This window comes from Pseudonaja textilis, chromosome Z (genome assembly GCF_049901715.1).
Source record: "Pseudonaja textilis isolate UNSWEBS1 chromosome Z, rPseTex1.2, whole genome shotgun sequence".
Classification (NCBI taxonomy): Eukaryota; Metazoa; Chordata; class Lepidosauria; order Squamata; family Elapidae; genus Pseudonaja; species Pseudonaja textilis.
In genome coordinates, this window is record NC_142008.1 from 60,024,523 (window position 1) to 60,048,911 (window position 24,389).

The following is a 24,389-nucleotide window of genomic DNA, read 5'->3' on the forward strand; positions in this document are numbered from 1 at the left end:
TTTATTATTTAATAAATCTTCACTGTATTTTTGAATTAAATTTCATTTTGGAAAATAAAATAAGAACATTCAAATGTCTTTTACTGGAAGAAGCTTTTTTCTTAAGTATATATTCCATTAAGTTCTACTAGTACAATTTTTTTTGTTTATTATCTTTATAAAGTGTCTTATTTGGGAACAAATCTGGCATTGAAATGTTAAGAGATGCATATCAGATGTTATAACATTTAGTTTTTATAATAAATAAAACTTTGTTTTCAATAAAGCTCTTGAATATCGTATTTTCCTGCTATGTATCATAACTTATTTCCCTTAGTTCAGATAATTCTATTTACATTTGACTGTATTTTTCCTCCCAATATAGCCATTCCCCAATTTTGTTTGTGACAGACTTACCATCAGGAAACTGATCCGCATCATCATCAAACATAGCCTCTTTTAAAGCTGATTTATTAAAAGAACCAACACTATCAGAATAATTGTATGGATTATAATCACGTGACCGTGGGGAGGAATGAGGAGGCATAGTGTTAATTAATGAAGTTTTGTTGTCAAGAGCTGTTCGGCCTGTATCAATCACACCAGCTCCTGTTCGTAGATCTACCATTCCAGAGCCACTGCAAATCTAACAAAAACAGATACACATACCCTTAATAAATATAGATAGATAGATCATCTGCAGAGCTAGATAACTATTTTAATATCAGATACTTTAAAAATATTGTCTAAAATTGTTTTTTAATTTTTTTTTTTAAAAAAACAAATTTTATTGATTATACAACTAAAATGTCAAACAAACACATACACAACACACAGAAAGAAAAAAAAAGATTAAAAAAACCCTAGCAATTCTATTATCGACAGTCTATGGTTCCTTGTTTGTTATCAATATTGGTGACATATTTACAAATACATCTTATTGCGAGTATATGATTACTACCTCTTTTACATTTTACGTTGTTTACTAATATATTTTCTATTTTTGTTCTATCCAGTCATACCAGCATTCCCAGCTCTATAATATTCTGATGTTTCTTTTTCCTTAAGTGCTAAGGTTAACTTATCCATCTCTGCACAGGCTGTTATTTTCTGAATGACCATTTCCTCTGTTGGAATATCTACTTGTTTCCAACACTGTGCAAAGGTTATTCTAGCTGCAGTAAGAATGTGCAGTATTATATATTTGACTGTTTTAGAAATTTGTCTATTAAATAAGAAGAATAATTCTGGTTTTAATTCAATTCGCTCCACCATTATTTCCTCTAACCATTTTTTTATTCTGTGCCAGTATCTTTGGGCTTCAGTGCAGGAGCACCACATGTGAAAGAATGTTCCGTGTTTCTTTTTACATTTCCAGCAATTTGGATTCATGTTAGGAGACATTTTCGCTATTCTCGAGGGCGAGAAATGCCATCTATAAAACATTTTATAGGCATTTTCTTTATATGTTGCTGATTTTGTAATTTTATTATTCCTTGTCCAGACCTTTTCCCATTCTAATAATGTGATGCTACGTCCTATGTTTCTACTCCAAGCTATCATGTTGCCTTTAACTACTTCCTCTTCTAATTCTATCTCTAATAAATAATTATAAAATTTAGTTATTTTTTTTAATCTGGGCCTAATAGGATTTTATCTAATTGTTGTGCCTTAGCATAAATTCCAAAATTTTTCTTGTCCTGGCTATATCTATTTTGAATTTGCAGGTAAGCCCACTGGTCTACTTGTAGCCCTTGTTCTTGAAGATCTTGCCATGATTTTAAAGTTCCTTGTGCATCAAGGTCTTTGTATTTTATCATTTTATTAAGATCTAGATTATTTGGATGTATCATCGCCTCCATCGTTGAGATCCAGATTGTGATTTTTAAATAATGTTTTTATTTTATTTTATTCCAATTAACCAATAAGGATTCTCTAATTTTATGTCTGTGGAAATAATTCTGTTTAATTTTTCCAGTGTCCCATAAAAATGCATGCCACCCCCCTCTGTAAATCATGGCCTTCTAGAAATAAGATTCTTTCATTCAACAGGTTTACCCACTCTTTCAACCAAAGTAAGGCAGCTGCATTATAGTATAATTCCCCAAAACTTCCCGTGACGAGATATGAACGAACAGAGGTACTGAAGCTCGCTCTGGATTTCATGCTATCTCCTCTTGCTGTTGGAGTGACCCTTAGGGGTGCATGCATCTTGTAGAGAAGCATGCCAGTGTGGGGAGACTCAAGTCGCAGTGTGGAAAAGGCGATTCTCATCGCGACGCAGAGAGACCCTGTGGAGACCGACATCAAGAGACTGTCAGTAATGGCGTTCCTAAAGTCTTGATCATTGCATACAAGAGGAAGCGAGTGAGTAACAGACTGTGGTGAACGAAGAGTGCAAGTGAAAGAATTTGCGATCCTGATTGAGTGTTGAATATTGAAGAATCTTAGTCGGAGCGAAGCCCGAAAACAGCGCCCAAAGCAGATACGAGCGGCAATGAAAGCGAAAGGGCTCATGAGACGGAAGAGGGTAAGGACGCGAGTGATCGAATAGAGAAGATAAGAGAATCGGAGGGACCTGAGTGACTGACAATAATTGGGGGAGAAAAAAAGAAAAGAAAAAGAACAACAAATGTAATTTAAGGGAACTTTGAAAGATTTGAATTGTGGATTTTGGGGAAAATTGAAAGGACGAAATTGAGATTGGGGGAGATTTGAAGTAAGGAATTAAATAGTCTTATTACAACTTTAAATATTCCACAGATGAAACTGAATAATTTACTGGTCTCTTTTTGGATTATTGGACTGGAGCTATAGTAAGTGGAGAAGATTTATTCAAGAAAGAGACTATATGAATTTAAAGATTGTCTTGCAAGACTTTTAAACAAAAGGAGAAACAGCTACAGCAGAAAGTGCGGTGAGACGGTGAAACCAGAGACATTACTCGGAAAGTCTGTGCTTCCAGCATGCTCGGTGAAGGAACTTCGAAGAACTGAACAATTACATTAAAACACTTTAAGCCTTTAAACTTTGCGGATTGCAATAATTATTTCTTGACACCAACTCAACTGACTTTTGAATGTGGTAAACGTAATTTATATATGATTTAATTGATACATTAGTAAATATTTAAGTTTATATTTGGTTATAGCACAAAAAAAGAGAAGTAGCGGGGGGAAAAAGAAGAAAAAAAGAACTACTGAAAACATGTGAGGAAATGATGATTTAACTAAATCTGATAGACATGTGGAGGAAATTAAACCCTGAGAAAAAGCAATTTACATTTTACTCTAATCCTCACCAATCATAGGCACGAATTGATATGGTGTGGATGAATAGTGAGTTAGCAAATGGATTAAAAGAGATTGAAATTTTTCCGAACGAATGGGCAGATCACAATTCGATTCAGATAGTGTGGAAAGGTAGGAAGAAACCAAGGAAAAGGTGGACCCTAAATACACAGCTAATTAAAGAGAAAGAATTTATGAACAGACTTAAGGAGGAATTAGATTATTTCTTAAAAGAAAATAACAATGAGGCAACTATGAAGCAGAATATTTGGGATACAATGAAGGCAATAATAAGAGGCACAATGATATCTTACACCACTAAAAGAAATAAAGAAAAATATGCCCAACAAAATAAATTAGAACAAAGAATCAAAGAAATAGAAATTCAGCTACAAAATACCCCAAAAGATGATAATAACTAAACATAAATTAAACTTAATTGAACAAGAAGGAATGGTTTTAAAGTTGAATACAGCTAGACAGATATTCTTTGAACAGGCCAATAAACCAGGAAGGTGGTTGGCCTACAAACTTAAAAAGAAAAACAAAAAAGATTGATCTACCAATTAATAGATGAAAACGGGGATGTCCAACAAATAATAGAACAGAAAAAAGAAATTGTATGTAAATTCTTTGAAGATCTTTATAAAAAGAAGGAGGTAAATGAGGACACGATAAGAAACTATTTGGGTACTGCTAAAGATAAAATAATCAAGGAGGAGATGAAGGAAATGTTAATTAGAGACATTATGTGGCCCGAGTTAAAAATAGCAATAGAAAACCAAAAGAACAATAAAACCCCAGGACCTGATGGGATAAATAGGAGAACAAATAGGACCTCTCATGGTGGAAGTATACTTGCAGCAAGAATGCTGGATTCATGGAAGGAGACCCTGATATCGTTGATCCCGAAAGAAGATTCAGACTTAAGACTTATACAAAATTATAGACCAATTTACCTGTTAAATACTGATTATAAAATATTTACCACAATTATAGCAAATAGATTAAAAAAAATATTGACTGAATATATACATAAAGATCAAAACGGATTTCTTCCCAATAGACAAATCAGGAATAATTTAAGAATAGTACTAAGTGTTTTGGAATACTACGAAGCCCACCCAGAAAAACAAATAGCTCTTGTATTCTTGGTTGCACAGAAGGCTTTTGATAATCTAAATTGGCAATTCCTAATCTAACAAATTTACAATATGAATCTAGGCACTAAATTTGAAAACACTGTGACCACAATTTATGATTCACAAAAGGTGAATATTATAATTAATGGAGCGTATATGTGCTCAATAAAAATAGAGAAAGGAGTTAGGCAGGGATGTCCACTATCTCCCCTGCTCTTCATATTATTGTTGGAAACATTGCTTACACGAATTAGACAGAAGCCAGGAATAAAAGGACTAAAAATTAAGAATGAAGAATATAAACTCCAGTCATTTGTGGATGATATGGTTTTTTTCATAGAGAACCAATTGAAACAGGTCAAGAACTCTTGGAAGTGTTAGATCAATTTGGGAAAGTTGCAAGACATAAAATCAATAGGGAAAAAATGAAATTAATAACTAAAAATTTAACAGAAAAACTAAAATTAAAATTGGAAAGGATAATGGGATTACAAATAGTAAAAAAAGTTAAATACTTAGGAATTTGGTTGATGGCTCAATGCAAAACTCTAATGGAAAATAATTATAATGATTACAGCAAGTCAAAAAACATTTAGAGACATGGGTTAAATTGCAAATGTCCTTATTAGGGAGGATTGCCACTATAAAAATGAACATTCTGCCCAAATTTATTTACTTATTCCAAACAATACCAATAAAAATACATAAAAATTACTTTGTGGAACTGAACAAGATAATTTCCAAATTTATTTGGCAAGGGAAAAAACCAAGGATAAACCTAAAGGCAAGGCAAGATATGAAGAGCAGAGGAGGCATAAACTGTTTTTAAAAAATTAAGGTAAAAAGATTAATCAGAACAGAATACAGAATAACAGAGTTGGAAGGGAATTTGGAGGTCTTCTAGAACAATCCCTGCTCAAGCAGGAAAAACTATATCATTTCAGACAAATAGTTGTCCAAACTTGTCTTAAAAACTTCCAGTGTTGGAGCATTCACAACTTCTGGAGGCAAGGTGTTCCACTGATTAACTTTTATGTCAGGACATTTCTCCTTAGTTCTTGCTTGCTTCTCTCCTTGATTAGTTTCCATTCATTGTTTCTTGTCCTACCTTCAGGTGCTTTGGAGAATAGTTGACCCCCTCTTCTTTGTTGCAGCCCCTTAGATATTGGAACATTGCTATCATCTCACCCCTAGTCATTAAACTAGATATACCCAATTCCAGCAACCATTCTTTATATGTTTTAGCCGCTACTCCCCTAATCAACCTTAATCAAGAAGTCCCCTCAATGAGTTCCCTTGAACAAGAATATTAAGGCATTAGTAAAAGCAAAAAAAGAGACTTCTAATCTGGTTCATATCAGATGTATATAAGATAGTAAAAGAGAAAAAAACCCAGCATATTAACAGATATAAGAATAGCAGAAATATAGCTGATAGAGAGATGTATAAGAACCTACAGGAGAAAAAACTGCAATCACAAAATTAAAAATGCAAACACTTCTTATTTTAAGCAAGACCGGGCTATAGCAAACCATTTAAACCAGGGCTGTCAAAGTCCCTGCCCGCAGGACAGATGCGTCACTTGCTGGCCACACCCATACCTGGTTTAGCGAAGGGGAAAAAGTCCTGATATGTCACATGACACCACTGTGACAAGATGAGTTTGACAACCCTGATTAAAAACAGATGTCCCTTTTGCCAACCAACTAACACTACAATAGTAATGGGGGATTTCAATTACTCTGATATCAATTGGAAAACTAATTCTGCACCAAGTAAGGAATCAAATAGGTTCCTAACCAACCTAGCTGACAACTTGGTTGTCCAAAAAGTAGAGCAGGGAACTAAAGGGACAGCCATACTGGACTTAATTCTTACAAACAGAGAAGAAATGATAGACGGAGTTGAAACTACAGGAACCTTGGGTGAGAGTGACTGTGTCATATTGGAATTCAAAATAACACAAATACAAGCAATAGAACTTAATGACACCAGAGTCTTAGATTTTAAAAGAGCTGATTTTAATATACTTAGAGAGAACTTGGGAAAGATTTCTTCGATGAAAATCTTAAAGGAGAAAACCACTCAAGAAGTTTTGAGAAACTCTGAAAAGTATGATCATAAAAGCCCACATCAGCACAATACCACAGAGAAAGAAAAACAAGAAATCCAAGAAGAAACCAGCATGGCTGCACAAAGAGATCTCTGACAAATTGAAAGACAAAAAGGACAAATACAAAAAATGGAAAGAGGGACACACAACTAAGGCAGAATATCAGCAGATAGCCAGAATCTGCAAAGACGAAGTCAGGAAAGCAAAGGCTCAGAACGAACAAAGACTTGCAACAAAAGTCAAAGATAATAAAAAAAGTTTCTTCCAACATATAAATAACAAGAAAGAAATCAAGGAACAGTTGGTTCACTAAAGAGAAGACGGTGAGCAAGTAACAAGCAACAGAGAGAAAGCAGAGCTGCTTAACTAAATCTTTGCATCGGTCTTCACAAAAAAGAAATTATAGCCCAAATGACCAAAAACATAACTGTAAAAGATAGACTAGAAATAAAAGTTAAAATAAGCAAAGAATTAGTAAGATAACACCTGTCTGATCTTGATGAACACAAATCATCGGGACCTGATGGATTACATCCCGAGTTCTAAAGGAGTTGGCAGAGGTCATCTCAGAACCACTATACCACATCTTTCTAAAATCCTGCAGTACTGGGGAACTACCAGAGACTGGAAAAGAGCTGATGCGGTTTCCATCTTCAAAAAAAGGAAGAAAAACAGACCCAGGAAACTACCCCCAACATCAATACCCAGGAAGATACTGGAAAAGATAATAAAAAACAGATCTGTCAACATCTAGAAACAAGCAAAGCAATAACTAGCAGTCAGAATGGGTTTGTTAAAAACAGATCATGCCAAACCAATCTTATTTCATTCTTTAACATAGTGACTAAATTAGTAGACCAGAGAAATACTGTGGACATAATATATTTAGACTTCAGCAAGGCATTCAACGAAGTGGATGACAAACTACTTTTTGGTAAGCTAGAAAAAAATGAGATAGATAACATCACTACCAGATGGATTCGCAACTGGTTGACAAATCATACTCAATGAGTAGTCCTTAATGGGTCTGAGTCTACATGGAGGGAAGTAAGCAGTGGGGTGTCACAAGGTTCTGTCTTAGGTCCGGAACTCTTCAATATCTTTATAAACTACTTAGATGAGGGAATAGAAGGGGAAGTTACCAAATTTGCAGATGATACTAAGCTGGCAGGAATAGCTAACATCCTCGAACAGAGTTGGCAAACCTTTTTGGCACCGAGTGCTCAAATAGGAGTGCACGTGCAGCAGCACCAGAAACCGGAAGAGCAGCTCCCTGGTGTGCATGTGTGCACCGAGAAGCTGAGCTTCCTGTTTCTGGTGCGCCACCTGGTGTTCCGGTTTCTGGCATGGATGCACATGCGAAGACCAGCTGGCCAGTGTGCATATGTGCACCGGAAACTGGGAGAGCAATGGGCGACAACTGGCGTGTCCAGAGAGATGGCTCTGTGTGCTACTTCTGGCACGTGTGCAGTAGGGCCCTAGAAAGTAGGCTCAAAATCCAGATGGATCTTGACAGACTTGAACACTGGGCCCTATTAACAAAATGAAATTCATAGTAGAGACAAGTCCAGTGGTGGGATTCAAATTTCTTAAGAACCAGTTCTGTGGGCGTGGCTTAATTTTGTCGGTGTGGCTTGCTGGCTGGGTGTGGCTTTACCTGATTGTGTGGGTGTGGCTTGGTGGTCATGTGACTATGTGGGCGTGACCAACTCAATGTCACTCACATCAAGGGGTGCCTCGCCTGGCCCCTCCCCTCCCAGTCCTTCCTTGTCACACTCAGCCTCAACTTTATAGTTCTATAAAAATGTTGTTCACCATTTTTGACTTTATTATCTACGTACTATAGATGTACTTTCATGGACCACTGAAAGGAGGAACTGGCTCACATGCTTTGCTCAAGAGTGTGACAGGCAACAGGCTTTTAAGGGGCTGCCATAAAGAGGGGGAACAATGTATTTTCCAAAGCACCAGAAGGCAAACAAGAAGCAATGGATGGAAACTGAACAAAGAGAGAAGCAAGCTAAGACTAAGGAGAAACTTACTGACAGTGAGAACAATTAACCAGTGGAACTGCTTGCCACCAGAAGTTCTGGGTGCTCCAACACTCAAGATTTTTCTTTTCTTTTAAATTTTATTGGTTTTTAAAAACAAACATAAACAAACAAAACATAAAAACATCAAGCTATCTTCCATAGGTGTACATACAATGTGCCGGTTGGTTTACAAATTATTTTGTGCTTCCACTTCATAGTCTTCAATTACAATTACATTGCATATGATCTCATATTGTCAATCAAAAATTAAATATCTTAGTATCATTATTAATCAATCATTTGACTATACTTTTATTCATTCATGTTTTACAGGATAATCATAATTTGCTTAGTTTATTTTATAACAGTTCATATTATCATCCCAAATCTATCCTAAAATCATTTTGTAGATATAATAAGAAAAAAGTACATCTTTATATATTTCTTATTTTCTAAAAGTCTATGTATTTCATTACTGTATTTTATTGTCTAACCATTGATAGAATAGATCCCAAATTTTATAAAATTGTTTGTCCTCTTGTTCTCTAATTTCAAATGTCAATCTACTCATTTCAGCACATTCCAATATTTTCTTGATTTCCTCCTGTGATGGTATTTTCTCATTTTTCCAGTTTTTAGCAAATACAATCCTAGCCGCTGTTAATACATTTACAATGTATTTCAAGTCTTTACTATATATTTCAGGTAAAATTCCCAATAAAAATATCTCTGGTTTCAAGTCTATATGTTTTGTCCATTTTTTCTAACCACATGTGGATTTTAGTCCAGTATTTTTTAGCATCTGCACAAGTCCACCACATATGAGCCAGGTGTCTGATGACATTTCCAACATTTTTCGGATTTATTCAATACTCGAGGTTTGTAAGAAAAGACTGGACAGCCATTTCTCTGAAATGGAATACGGTTCCCCCCAAGGTCCCTTCTAAGTGTTATTCTGTTATTCTGAGACCTTTCCCAGGACCTCTTCTCAGAGTTTGGCATTCTCAGTTTTCCTGCCTGAACAGGGGGTTGGACTACAAGACCTCCATGGTCCCTTTCAACTCTGTTAAACACACATGTATTTATGCTCTGGATTATAGACACGTAAACCCTGAAAAATATATGGGCAAAAGAAAGGCAGTAAAATCACTCTAGGTGTAGGGACAGTGTAAAATATTAATATATGATAAATAATGGAACAATAAAAAATAATAGCAGAGTTTTCTCTCTCCCCTTCTTCCTTCCTATTTCTTTCTTTCTTCCTTCCTTTCTTTTTCTCTCCCATCCTTTTTCTTTTTTGCTCTTTCTTTCTTTCTTTCTCTCCCTTCCTCTTTCTTTCTTTCTTTCTTTCTTTCTTTCTTTCTTTCTTTCTTTCTTTCTTTCTTTCTTTCTCTTTCTTTCTTTTCTTTCTTTCTTTTCTCTCTCTCTCCCGCTCTCTCTCTCTCTCTCTCTCCCTTCCTCTTCCTCTCCTTTCTAACCCTCCTATTCTATGATTCTGTAAGGATCTCTTGCTGGAGCAGGGGTTGGACTAGAAGATGACCTCCAAGATCTCTTCTAGCCCTAAATTGCTATGCTGTTTCAAAGTCTTCTGAAGCCAGAGTTTGTGTCCTTTCTCCCTCTCCTTTTTTTCTCTCTCCCTCCCTCCCTCCTCTATCAATCCATGTCTCATTCACTTTCACCTCCCTCCCTCTCTTTCTTTTTCTTTCTTTGTCCCTTCCTTCCATCTCTCCCTTTCTTTGTCTCTCCCTTTTCTTCCTTTCTCTTTTTTCTTTCCTTCTCTTTTCTCTGTCTTTTCTTTCTTCTCTCTCTCTCTCCCCCCTCTTTCCCCCTCTGTCTCTCTATGGCTCTCCCACACACCCAGATCTCTCTCTGTGTATGCCTCTCTCTGCACCTCTCCCTATCTTCCCCCCTCTCTCTCCTTCTCTCTGTCTCTGTCTCTCTTTCTCTGTGTCTCTGTCTCTGTCTCTCTCTCTCAAAGCCGACTAGGCCAAGCCAGCAAGCTGTCCTTTGTGCTCTTCACTACTTCTTTCATTTCTTCTTTTTGGAATCCAGACTGGCTGAACAACGATCACCAGCCACAGTGGAAGCGTCCCTTCGGGCAACCCTTCTCCTCCTCTCGTGACCGGCGGCTGTGGTGGGGCAGGGAGGTGCACGCACATGGAGAGACCCTCAAGCGATCAGCCGCCCCCCTGTGACCGGTTTTGCTGTGCTTTAGCACTCACTTGAGGAGTGTCTCACTGTGCATGTGCAACCCCCTGCCCCGCCCCACCACAGCTGCCGGTCTCAAGACGAGGAGGAAGAGGGGGAGGAGGAGGAGGGTCACCCAAAGGAATGCTTCCACCATGGCTGGTGATTGTTGTTCAGCCAGTCTGGATTACAAAACAAAGAAATGAAAGAAGCAGCAAAAAGCGCCAAGGAAAGCTTGCTGGTTTGACCCAGCCATGGCTTTGAGGGAGAGAGAGAGGTGGCAGTGCATCCTGGATTTACACTGGTGGTGGGGAATTTCCTTGGACAGCTTTGGTGGCAGCCTTTGCTGCAAAAAGTGAGTGGTGGTGGAAGTTGAGCGGTGGCAGCATGTCCTGGAACCGCACTGGTGGCAGGGAGGTTTCTTGGATGGCTTCGGTGGCAGCGGCAGCAGAGCACATCAGGGAGGCAATGGTGGGGTATTACCCTGGGAGGGCATTCCCCCAGCAGGATTCAGCCACGGCAGCACCAAGGGGAAAAGGAGAACATTCTCTTCTCTCCCAGCCACCATGGCCGAATTGACAGCCAGGCGGGCTGGCTCATTTCGCTTTGCTTATTTATCCCATACCCAGATCAAGCTCCCCCCCCCCCCGGGAAGGACTGTCTTGCAAGCCGCCTTCTGCCCTCCACTTCACTGCCATAGCTCTCACCATCCCGCCACGCTGCTAACTCCCTGCAAAGGATTTAGATCATCTGAACCTGTCTAAAGGCTCCGGCAGGGATTGGCGGCAAGCAAGAGGTGTAAGAGAGCTCAAAGAGGCTGGCTTCACTCTGGGCTGGTGCGGACTCCACTGAGTTGGGATGAGGGGCCAAAGGCAGCAACTTTGGGTGGAAACAGCTTCTGGGCAGCAGAGAGGGCTGCTTCTCTGCTGCACGGGAGCCGTTCCGAAGGGAGGGGGACTTGCAAGCTTTTCGCTCTTGGGAAAGGCTCCCTCGCTCTCCCAGCTGGAGCAGCAGATGAGTTAAGCAGCTGCTGACCTGAACCAGGCCAGAGTGAACAAGAGCCTCTCCACGTATTCCCCAGCGGAAGACAAGTGGTGGTGGTGGGGGAAAGGTGACCAGCAGTAGCGGCAAAATGCAAATGGTGGGGGGAGGGAAGGGGCGAAACAAAAGGCAAGTAGTGGGGGAAAAATGACCGGGGCTTGCACTTACCCAGGGAGATCATCATATTGGGCAGGGCCACAGTGAAAGGCAGGCAGCAATGGCTGGTCTGGCAAGTGGGCAAAAGCAGTCTGCAGTTTGTTGCACATGCGCACGATGTTGCACATGCGCGATAGGGACTGATTGGGCAGGGAGCAGAGAAGCAGTGGGAGAGGGGCGGGGTCAGTCAGAGGCCCGATTTACCGGTTCTCCGAACTACCAGGAATGGTAACAAATGATTTATAGAACCAGGCCAAACTGGTAGAATCCCACCCCTGGACAAGTCCTACACTTAGGCAAGAAAAACCAAAAGTACACATATAGGCTGGGTGAAACCACGTTTAATAGCAGTGTGATGATCCAGAGTGTAACACAAATGTAACAAAATCCAAAACGTAAATGAATGTCCTTTAATGCCTCCAATTTGGCTCCACTGTTCAATAATTCTCAGTTGGAGATAAAACGTACTCAAGTCTTCAAAAGAAAGCAATACAGCCCAAATTTAATGAGCAGCTAGAGGTGAAAATAAAAACCAAACAAACTACAATGATGAAATTTCTACAACAGGAGAACAACAGGAACAGGAGAAGTATTTACCAAATTCAAGGAGATAACAAGGCACAGTCTGTTGGAAGGACGCCAACCAAGATAACCTCAAACCAAAATAAAACATGCTTTGTCTCTAGCGTTTGCCAGAACACAGGTCCAAACTCTTATGCAATTCTCACACCTGCAGCTCATGAAGAGGATCCATGCCCTCTCCTGCCGAGCAGACCAAGTCTCTCCCTTATTCTCTTCTCCCTGAGTGCCTTAGGATGGATAGGGGATGGGCCTGGGTCCTCCTCTGACTGCCCAGCCAGCCTCTACCTTTCCTCAGCCTCCTCCACAACCTCCAGAGCCACACTTCCATTCCCTGTCAGCTGTTCCTCCTCTCCCTCAGAGTCAGTCTCCACCAGGGGCATGACACTATCCCCCCTGCAGGGCCCCATCCCCCAGGACCAGGCGGACGAGGACATTGAGGAAACTGAGCGTGGAAGTCGTGGACCAAATGAGGAGCATGAACATCAGTGGCATCAACCAAGGTGAAGTTCTCTGGTCCATAACCTTTCCATGCCACCAAATATTGAAATTGGCCCCGCAACTGGCGTGAAGCTTGGATGTTATCCACTTCGTACTCCACCTCTCCCTGAGGGGCTACCAGGCCCGGTGGTGGTGGAGTTGGTCTATGCGGGCTGTCAGTTGATATAAGGACTAACAGGAAGTGATGAAAAACATGATGGATATACATGGTCCGTGGCAGGGAGAGGCAAAAAGCTAAGGATTGATCACTTCCTCGACCGGAAGAGGTCCCAAGTAACAGTGATAGAACTTTTTTGATAGCCATGTCGTCGGCAAGTACTGGGTAGAGAGCCAAACCCGAACGGCTACCACTAAAGGTGTAACATCACGACGAAGTTGGTCTGCAAAGCATTTGTAGTCCTCCTTGGCTCTCTCTAGTTGGTCTTGGATCATGTGGTGCACGGCATTTAACTCTTGCAAAAACGTATCCACTGCCAGAACTGGGGAGTCAGATGGGGCTAAAGGAAAAAGGTCTGGATGAAAACCATAATTGGCAAAGAACAGGGACACTTCCACCCAATTCCACCCAATTGTCTTGTTCAGTATTGCTGAAACAGCGGAGGTATTGTTCCAAAATAGCATTCACCGTCTCTGTCCCCCCCATCAGTTTCGGGGTGATGGGCGGATGACAGACACGCCTGAACCTGCAGTTCTGCGAGTAGGGTCTGCTAGAAGCATGTTGTAAATTGTACCCCTTGATCTGATACTATTCGATCTGGTAACCTATGCACCCGGAATACATGGGAGATAAACAACTGGGCTGTTATCCTGCCCGTAGGATAAAATGGAATAAAGTGGGCCATTTTAGTCAGCATATCCCCCACCACCAAAATGGTTGTAGCACCCTTTGATGGTGGCAACGCAGTGATAAAGTCCAATGAGACTGCCCCCAGGGTCTTCCTGGTGTGGGTAATGGCCGCAAGAGACCAGGGGGCGCACCAGAAGCATATTGGCCTGTCAACAGTTCCCACAGAATGTCACATATGCTGACACATCATGCTTAAGTCTCGGCCACCAAAATGTCCTTGAGATGAGGTGCAGTATTTTGAACACCCCAAGTGTCCCACCACTGGACTATCATGACATTGACGTAGGATAAGGCCACGAAGAGGACCTCCAGGCACGTAAATGTGATCATGGAACTGCAACAGGTCCCCAATATATGCCCAAGGAGTCTCTTGTCTCCCATTCCCACCCAGTTCTCGACACCGAGCTGCCACAAATGGATCCTGCTGCTGCGCCTCCTGAATCCTCACTCGAAGGTCCACAGGTTCCTCGGTGGCCGCAAACCGCTTCAACAGAATCACTGTCCGGGGCAAGATTTTGTCCTCCCTTCGGGTATACTCGAGCTTCTGGGATAGTGCGTCAGCATGTTGATTCTACCCACTTGGAACATAGGTCACCCGGAAATCAAATTGGGCAAAGAACAATGACCATCTCACCTGACGTTGGTTCAATGTCTGAGCTGTACATAGGTGTTCCAAATTGGGATGATCCTTCCGAGCCTCAATCTGGTGACCAGCCCCCTCCAGGTGGTGCTGCCATGTCTCAAAAGCGACCTTAACCACCAATAGCTCCTTGTCCCAAATTGTATAGTTGCGCTCTGGACCTGACAGCTTTCGGGAATGATAAGTGCAAGGGGACAAGGTGCCTATGGGAGCATAGGCCTGGAAGAGCAGCACACCAACAGCCACATTGGAAGCATCTGTTTCTACCACAAATGGCTGGAATGGATCAGGTGTTTGAGCATAGGTTCAGAAGAAAAGGTGACCTTCAGGGTTTTGAAAGCTACCTGCTCCTCAGCACCCCAATGGAACTTCTCCCTTTTCTTGAGCAGATTAGAAAGGGGAGTAGTCAAGGCAGCAAAGTGGGGAATAAATGTGTGGTAGTAGTATGTGAACCCCAACAATTGCTGCACATCCTTAACCTGCTGTGGAAGTTTCCATGCCTGTAATGACTTGACTTTTTCCAGGTCCATTTTCACCCCTGCAGGTGAAATACGATGACCCAAGAAGTCGATCGTACTTTGTGCAAACTGATACTTCTTACACTTAGCGAACAGATGGTTATCGCGCAAGCGTTGCAATACCAACCGCATATGTTGCCAGTGTTCCTGCAGGGAGGCAGAGTAAATTAAAATGTCATCTAGATAAATAACCACGAACTGATCCAATAAATCACGGAAGACATCATGCATGAAATGCATGAACACAGCTGGAGCGTTGATTAATCCAAAAGACATCACGGTATACTAAAAATGACCATACCTTGTCCAGAAAGCCATCTTCCACTAGTCCCCTGCAAGAATGTGAACCAGGTTGTAGGCCCCATGCAAGTCCAACTTCATGAAGATTTTAGCTTGATGAAGCCATTCAATCAGTTCAGGGATGAGGGGAAGCAGGTACCGATTCTGTACTATTATTGCATTCAACTTGCGGTAATCACAGCACAGACGTAGCTCCGATTTCTTTTTAACAAAAAGCACTGGTGCAGCCAACGGGGAGGTAGAAGGCCAGATAAACCCTTTCTGGAGGTTCTTGTCAATAAAATCCCGCAACACGGCCAACTTCGGTTCTGACAGGGAGTATATACAACCCACCGGAAATTTTGCATCGGGCAACAAGTCAATTGGACAGTCATACGACCGATGCAGAGGCAACTGATCCACCTCCTTCTCCCCAAACACATCAGCAAAGTCCACCAACTCCGCAGGTAGATCCAAATCCATGGGTGTAGCCGCACCCCTTGCACAGGAGTGCAAATAATGGTTGGCACACTTCCTATCAAGAAACTGCACAGCTCCAGACAACCTGTGGATCATAGGCCTGTAACCATTCCAAACCCAGCACCACTGGAAAATGAGGTACTGCAGCAATGCAGGTACTGCGGCTTCCTCCACATGCTACCCAATACGCATGTGAAGTGGTTTGGTTGCAGCAACCACAGGTCCTGAACAAAGGGGCCGATCATCAATCGTCTCCACCATTACTGGCGGGGACACCTGTTGCTGGGGAATGAACTACTGCTCAACAAAATGAGCGTCCATGAAATTGGCCGTGACCCCTGAATCAACCAAGGCTTGGGTCTCTACTGCTCCCTGACCAGGCACGAACACACTCATTGTCAGCACAAGATGCTTCATCAATGACTGGGGTGGAGATGTTGAAGGTGTCAAAGATGGCAAGGATGGTGAAGAGGGCAAAGATAGCGGGCCTAAGGACCTTGGAACCTGACCTACAGACCTCCATAGGCCGGGCAATGCTTGTTTCCCACCACTGCTGATGTTGCTGCTGTGGGTGTCTTAGCAGGACACAGCCACAAAATGGCCTCGATTGCCACAATAGAGGCATAAACCATCACGACGATGCCTATCCTTTTCCGCTTGGGTCAGGTGAGGGCGGGCAGCCCCCAACTGCATGGGCTCTTCCAGAGGCACTTCCATCAGGGGTGCTGTCTTGCTGGGAATGGATGCAGTTTCCGTCCATCGTTGCACCCATTGCTACTGAAGCCTAGCATCGATAAGAAGACACAGATGCATGAGCTCCTGCAGGATATGAGGGCATTCAGTGCACGCCAACTCGTCCAGGAGCTCCGGTGACAAACCCTCCTGGAACTGGTCTAGCAGTGCTGCCTCATTCCATTGTAAGTCCTGAGAGACCACCCGAAAGCTAGCAATATAATCCGTGAGTGAGCCACGCCCCTGCTTCAATTCTCTCAAACGTCTGTTTGCTATTTGGGCCCAAACAGGGTCCTCAAACATGGCCTGGAACTGATGGCAAAACTCGGAATAATTGTCCAACACCTGGTTGGGCTGGGTCAACAGAGGAGTTGCCCAATGTGCTGCAGAGCCTGACAACAAACTAATCAAAAACTCCACCTTATCCCGGTCAGTGGTGAAGTCCTCTGGTTGAAGGCTCATATAGAGCTGGCACTGCCCAAAAAATGCTGGAAAGTGAGCCAACGATCCATCAAATTTATTCAGCACTGCTACTGGGCACTTGCGGCATGGCCGGACAGCTTGCATCTGCACAACCTGCACAGTCAAAAGAGCCACTTGCTGGCTTAACTGGGCATTGTCTGCTCTGAGCTGATCCATGGTCACTCCACAAACAGCAGAAGCAAATTGAAGGGGGAGCTGGAGACAAAATGTGATGACCCAGAGAAAAACACAAATGTAAAAAAATCCAAAACGTAAGTAAATGTCCTTTAATGCTTCCAACTTGGCCCCACTGTCCAATAATTCTCAGTTGGAGATAAAATGTACTCAAAAATAGTTTTCAAAAGAAAGCCATACAGTCTGAACTTAATGAGCAAACAGAAGTGAAATAAACCACCAAACAAACTAAAAGGATGAAATTTCCACAACGGACCAGGATAAGTAATTACCAAATTCAAGGAGATAACAAGGCACAGTCTGTTGGAAGGACATCAACCAAGATAACTTCAGCCCAAAATAACACACACTTTGCTTCTGGCAACGCTGTGTTGTAATCGTCTCCCTTATATACTAGTCTCCCAAGCTGCAACCAATGAGGAGGATCATGGCCGCTTCCTCTCTCATAAGCCAAGTTGTTGCCTTTCCCTTTCCTCCCTGCATGTCCTAGGATGCAAAGGGAATGGACCTGGTTCTTTCTCTGACTGCCCAGTCAGCCTCTGCCCTTCCCCACCCTCCTCCACAACCTCTGGAGCCACACTTCCACTCCCTGTCAGCTGTTCCTCCTCTCCCTCAGAGTCAGTCTCCACCAGGGACATGACAAGCAGTAATTATGAGACAGAACTTAGAGTCTTAGTGGATAACCAACTTAATATGAGTCAGCAGTGGCAGCCAAAAAAGGCAATGCAATCCTAAGTTGCATTAACAGAAAAATACAATCAAGATCAAGTAAGGTACTAATACCACTCTATGAAGCCTTAGTAAGACCATACCTAAAGTACTGCATCCAGTTTTGGTCACACTATAAAAAAGATGTTGAGACTCTAGAAAAAGTGTAGAGGAGAGCAAGCAGGATGATTATGGGAATGGAGGCTAAAACATATGAAGAACGGTTAAAGGAATTGGGCATGGTAAGTCTAATGAAGAGAAGATACAGAGGAGACATGATAACAGTGTTCCAATATTTGGGAGCTGCCACAGAGAGGAAGGGGTTCTAAAGCACCTGTAGGCCAGACAAGGAATAATGGATGGAAACTGAACAAGGAGAGATTTAACCTGGAAAGAAGAAATTTTCTGACAGTGAGAACAATCAACCAATGGAACAGCTTGCCTTCAGAAGTTGTGGGAGCTTTGGAGGTTGGGCTAGTTGTCAGCCTGAATAGCTGTGTGAGCAGAGAGCTCCGCAGAGTACAGCTGATTTCTAGCGTCTGGAGGGCTTCCTGAAAGCTGAAGGTGTCTTGGAGGGACTACCACGAGAGGAAGGGAAGCTTGGCAATCGCGCCTGGATGGCGGTCCATGGTATGGGTCAGAAAAAAAATTCCTTCTTAACCCAGGCGTAGAAGAAGATGATCTGTAGTGGCCGAACCGGAGTGTTGACAGCTGGCCAGAACAAGCAGCGGATTAGCAGAAGAAACGGTTGCACCGACTCTGGCATTAGCAGGTTCTGATCTTGTTGAGATCAGAAGAGAGTGTTACCCCCCCCAATTTGGCTTAGGAGATCAAGGAGTTTAAGCAAGGAAAGGGGGTGGACATTATCCCTCCCCCCAATCACTACAGCAGCAAGAAAAAAGGGCTGAGCAATGCCAGAGGCCATCAAGAGAGAAGATCTAAAAGAGTGTGGTAGTGGCAATGGAATTTAAACCGAATCTCATAGTGAACACTGATTGAACTCTTTTCTGCTAAAGCCATAAAGGAATCTGATTTTGGTGATATTAGGTGAAATATAACCTTAAAAGACTGAAAATGAGGGTGAAATGGGGCAGTTAAAATGGCTCTCCCCAACAGTGCATTTTGACAGGAGACAAAAGGGGGACATCTCATCTTCTCCACCTATACATTTAGTAAAAGTGCATTCTACAACCTGTTAGTGTGGTGGACATTTAGGAGTTTTATAAGACAAAGAACGTAACTATAGTAAGGCTACAAATCAAAGATAATCAAAGACTGCTGCAGCTAATTAGAACTTGGGAAATTTACTTAATGACTATGGAACATACAGACATTTAATAACTCAATAAAGAAACTAAGCCTCGACAGTGATAAAGGAAATCAAGGTGAAAGGGTGCTCTTTTGGATCAAATTATAAATGATACCTACAAGATTGATTCTCCCTGGTCATTACCTGATACTATCACCATTACTATTACTACTGCCAGTCATCAGTATTGATATTATTGCCATGGTACTATTGATACTATCGCTATTATAGTAATTGTTATTACTGTTATTTTGACTACCACCAAGACATTATTGTTAATATATAGGATTATTACTATATAGGACTGTTATCATAATTACTCTTATATATTATAATTATAATATAAAGCTTTATTGATACTATCTTTATACACATCACCAATATTATAGATTTATTATACATTTCTACTTATATTAATATTTAATTATTATCACTATAAATAAGATTATAACCTTTATTAAACTTAGATGTAAAGTTAATAGAGATATCAGAAGGAAAGGGAAGGTTGGCTGATATAGTTTGGCTAATAGTGATTTATTGATTGTCTAAGTGTGAATAAGTACTGGAGGGGTCTACAGGGGAAAAGGAAAGGTGGGAGTGCTGGAAAGTATATAAATTGGTAGTTAAATGGTTAAAGATAACAAGCATTACAAATTAACAAAGATTGGGACAGGGAAGAAGCTAGCCTCCCAGATGTCTTCCCTTCAAATCAGAGGTCAATTGAGGATGTGTTACAGAGAGAGAGAGAGATCCAATTCATTCAAAGACTTACAAGCCATACTGCAATCAATGCAGGAAGTGATAGCTAGGAGCCATGATGAGATGAAAAAAGAGATCGGAGAAGTGAGGAATGACACTGGAGAACTAAAAGAAAAAATACAGAAGATGGATGAGAAATTTGAAAATTTTCAAGAACAGATGATTAAGAATGAACAGAAACTACAGGAGATAGAAGGTAGAATGGAGAAAGAAGAAAAAAGAGTAGATGAATTGAGAGTCAAACTGATACAGGCAAACAAGGAATTAGAGACAATGGTACTGCTTTTAGAATCAGAGAAAACGGCACATTTTCTGCAATTTCAAAATGTGAAAGAAGGGGGGATACTAGGGCAGAATTGATGGCAAAGGCGCTTGGAATAGAGAAAGAAGAGATGTTAAACGAAATAGACAAGATTTACAGAATCCAAACGAACTACGTAAGAAGAAACAACCTTCCAAGGAAGTGCATGTGTGGTTTGTCAAAAAATAAATTGACGGTGTGGAACAAAATTAAGCATCAAGATTACATAGAAACTCCTATCTGGCTCTCTACATTAAAAGCGCTAATATACCCAAATTTGATAAATATGGGGAAAATTTTGGTATATAAAGATACGTTAAATGAGAAAGGAGAATTGAAAATCAGATTAGAATTGATAGCACAAGGGGTAGAATTGGAGTGGTGGTCATACTTACAAATACAGTCGAGATATACGCAGGATGTGAGTATGGGGCATTAATAGAGAGTTAACAACATAAGACAAACTGTTGATAGGGACTGATGATAAATTGTTGGTGTTAAATAGGTACTTATTAAGCTGGAGGAAAAACACGACAATGGTGGCATGGGCCAAAAAATTTGGACATAACAATGAATCGGCTAGATGGCAAAATCTTTGGGAAAAAATAGAAAATTAACATTGGCTACATCGTACAAGGAAAATTTTACAAAATGTTCTACAGGTGGCATCTTTCTCCAGAAAGACTTGCTAAAACGTTTAGAAACTAATCACCAAAATGCTGGAAGTGTATGGATTTACCAGGTATATACTACCACATATGGTGGATATGTAATCAAGCAAGGAAATATTGGCGACAGATTCAGACATGGGTAGAGCAAATAGTGGGAGAACATATCCAATTTATGCCGGAACTATTCCTTTTAGGAATAATGACAGAAGGTCACAGTAAAGGCATAACATATTTAATAATACATTTATTGACAATGGCGAGAATGGTCTATGCACAATTTTGGAAGAATGAAAATACACTACCAGAAAGAGAGATAATAAGAAAAACACTGGCTTGTGCAGAACTGAATAGACTAACTCTAGAACTGAAAAATATGGGGGAATCAGAATATTATGATACTTGGAATAAGTTTTATTAATGGTTGCAGAAAAGAGGGGAAGGTGGGAACAAAAATAGTTAGGACAAGAATGGCTGGAAGATAGGCTCTGTTGAGCCCCGCAAAATCCAGCCAGTAACCGCTGTCGGGAGACCCTACAGGGTCATAGCTACCTTGGAGGGGCAGTGAAGGAAGGAGAGGCACTTCACAAGGAACCCGCAATTTTCTCATTAGGTCCAAAGCAAGGGCTCCCTGAATGGCAGCAGGGACATCAGCCATTTTTTGGCAGTCACGAAGCTGGGACAACCGGGACCGCAAGATTTGTGCTGGAATGGTGTATGGACAGAGCATTGGAGCTGGGTGAAATAACTACCAACTTTTACTCTAAAGATTTGAAGTAACTACAAGAATATTAAAAGATAACTCCTAAGCTTAAGAAAGCAGCAAATTGACACATGGAGAAAAAAACCCTGAGAACAAAGAGGTGAAAAAAGCCTAAGAGAAGCTAATAAAATACAGAAAGTTCGGAAAAAGCTCAAATAATTTGAAAAACAACCTCCAGGAGAAATTACTTTGTTTATTTGTATCTTTAAACTACCTGGATTTAATCTGATAATCAGCTGTTTTTGACAGACTATTTAAATTGGATTTGGGATAAGAGAGCCATCTACTGGAAGAAGAGAAGTACTACAGCATTATAACCACAGCACTTAGTGAAAGTTATTTCAATACACACAAAGCCTAGTACACAGAACAGAACAGAAGCAATAACAGCTGGAGGATGGCCTGACCTTGACTCTACTGTTTGACTACTTGGATAATTCGAAGACACTTATTGAGCCTTTTTTCCTGCTCTTTGGAAGATTTATACAAGGAACTAATTTGCAAATAACTACATTTTATTAAATCCAGCTTGGATTATGGACTTGAAATATTGGAGGAATCTAGTGGACTAATGTGGACTTGGATTATTGAACTTAATTTGGATTTGGACTTGGATTATTAATGTTACTCAACAGAACATTCTATGAGATAAAAGAAGAAAAGTAGCAGAAGAAAAGAAAAAAGGACAGCTAAATAAGACTTCAAAATTTGGACAATTGGGAGATAAATAATTGGGAAAATATAAGGCTGCAAATCATAAAATAAGGGGTTTTATAAAATGGATTTCCAAGAGACAATAGAGTTATATGAAGAATCGTTGTTTATGTTAAAAGATATGTGTGAATCTATAAAAGACAATAAGGAGACGAGGGGATTGTTTAAAGATACAGAAATCGGTGTAGAAGCTACCCAACAATTGGGCAAAAGAAGAATATGATATTCAAGAAATAGTGAGAAGTTAGAAAAAGAAGTGGAAAGAAAAAATCGAAATGAGATGCAAGAAGTTAACAATAAAGAGGAGAAAGGATTAATAAGTAGAAGACAATTATATAATCTCCTAAAAGTTTATAACAGAATAGAGAGAAATGGAAAAAAATTCTTTAAAAAAAAACCCAAAAGAAGTTTTGTTGATGGGAATTCAAATAATACAGAAGAAAGAGACAAAAGGTACTCTGAAGGAGAAGTTTAGTAGGTACAAAAAAAAATCCAAAAGAGATACAAGATACCGAGAGAGAGAGAGAGAGAGAGAAAATGTTGATTAAAAAATAAATAAATGATGGAATCTTAAAAAGGTTAAGAGATGATGGGTAATGAGAAAACATATCAATAAAATGGGAAGATATGTATAGGGAAAATAGTATATATAATTATGACTTTAAAATATTAAGGATTAGAAATTGTGTAGGATTTTGAGATGCACTTCCAGGATTGATTAAATATTGTCAATATTTGGCGTTATTATTAACCCTACATATTTGGAATATTGAAGTTATGGTAGAACTATGTGTAACTCTTAAAAACAATAATGGTATTTAGGGACTATAAACACAAGATGCAAAGAAATGTTATTTACATTTAAACAAACTAATGGAAAAATGAGAAATAGATTATGAAAAGAGACTAGCATTGCTGAAGTTGTGGAAGTTGGAAGATTAGAATTACACATACTTATTTGTATTATTATTGTTACTGTTGCTTAGAAAGACTTGACCCAGTCAATGCAATGCCCACAAAGTATGTATGTTTATATTGAAAAATAAAAAAAACTTATTTGAAAAAAAAAAGACTTTCAATAAGAGATTGGACTGCCATTTGTCAGAAATGGTGTACGGTCTCCTGCTTGGGTGTTGGGTTGGACTAGATGACCTACAAGGTACCTTCCAATTCTGTTAATCTGTTCTGCTCAATTTTCTCAAGTAGATGCCAATAACAAAATCTGATTGGGGGAATCATACTACTCCTAGCTTTGCAGTTGCTTTCCCAAAGTTTTTAGAGGTGGAGGTAAAACACAATAAAACAATGGATCCTGATGGTATTCATCCCAGAATTCTAAAGGAACTTCTAGATGTGCTTGTTAGACCGTTAACTGGTCAGTTTAAGCAGTCTTTTTATTTTATTTTATTTTTAAAATAAATTTTCTTAAATTTTCATCTTTAAAAACAATATCTATATACATTTTTTGCAGTTATTTGTGACATCAGTTATACCATTCTCCTGTACATAACATACTATTTACAATTACACTTTAAAGCTTCTACTTTTGCATTATATTTTCTTTCTATTGTCTAACCAGACATACCATTTTTCCCAGGCCATATAGTATTCTTTTTCTTCCCTCTCCTGCAATTCCATTGTGAATTTGTTCATTTCTGCGCAATCCATTACTTTTTTTTTATAATCATGTCATCTGTGGATATATTATCTATTTTCCAATTTTGAGCATATAGTATCATAGCTTCTGTTAAAATGTGTATCATTAAACATTCATTCTCTTTTGTATATTCTCCTGTGGTTATCCCTAGTAAAAACATTTCAGGTATCCTTAGACTTATTTCCTATAACCAGATCTTTATCTTATTCCAGAATTCTTTCGCTTTTGGGCAGGTCCACCACATGTGAAAGAATGTACCGAGTTTCTTTTTACATTTCCAACATTCTGATTTTAAGCTTGGATAAATTTTAGCCAATCTCACCGGTGCTGGATGGC

General features: G+C 40.2%; 1 protein-coding gene across 46 annotated transcripts in view; it reads right to left on the bottom strand.

Moving 5' to 3' along the window:
- CLASP2 (cytoplasmic linker associated protein 2) overlaps window positions 1-24,389 on the bottom strand; it is a 289,137-nt gene that overhangs the window by 8,827 nt on the left and 255,921 nt on the right. For all 46 annotated transcript variants that reach the window (XM_087915720.1, XM_087915696.1, XM_087915693.1 and 43 more), the window contains one exon: window positions 397-625. In XM_087915720.1, the coding sequence (XP_087771846.1) occupies window positions 397-625 (229 nt within the window). The remainder of the gene's footprint in view (window positions 1-396; window positions 626-24,389) is intronic.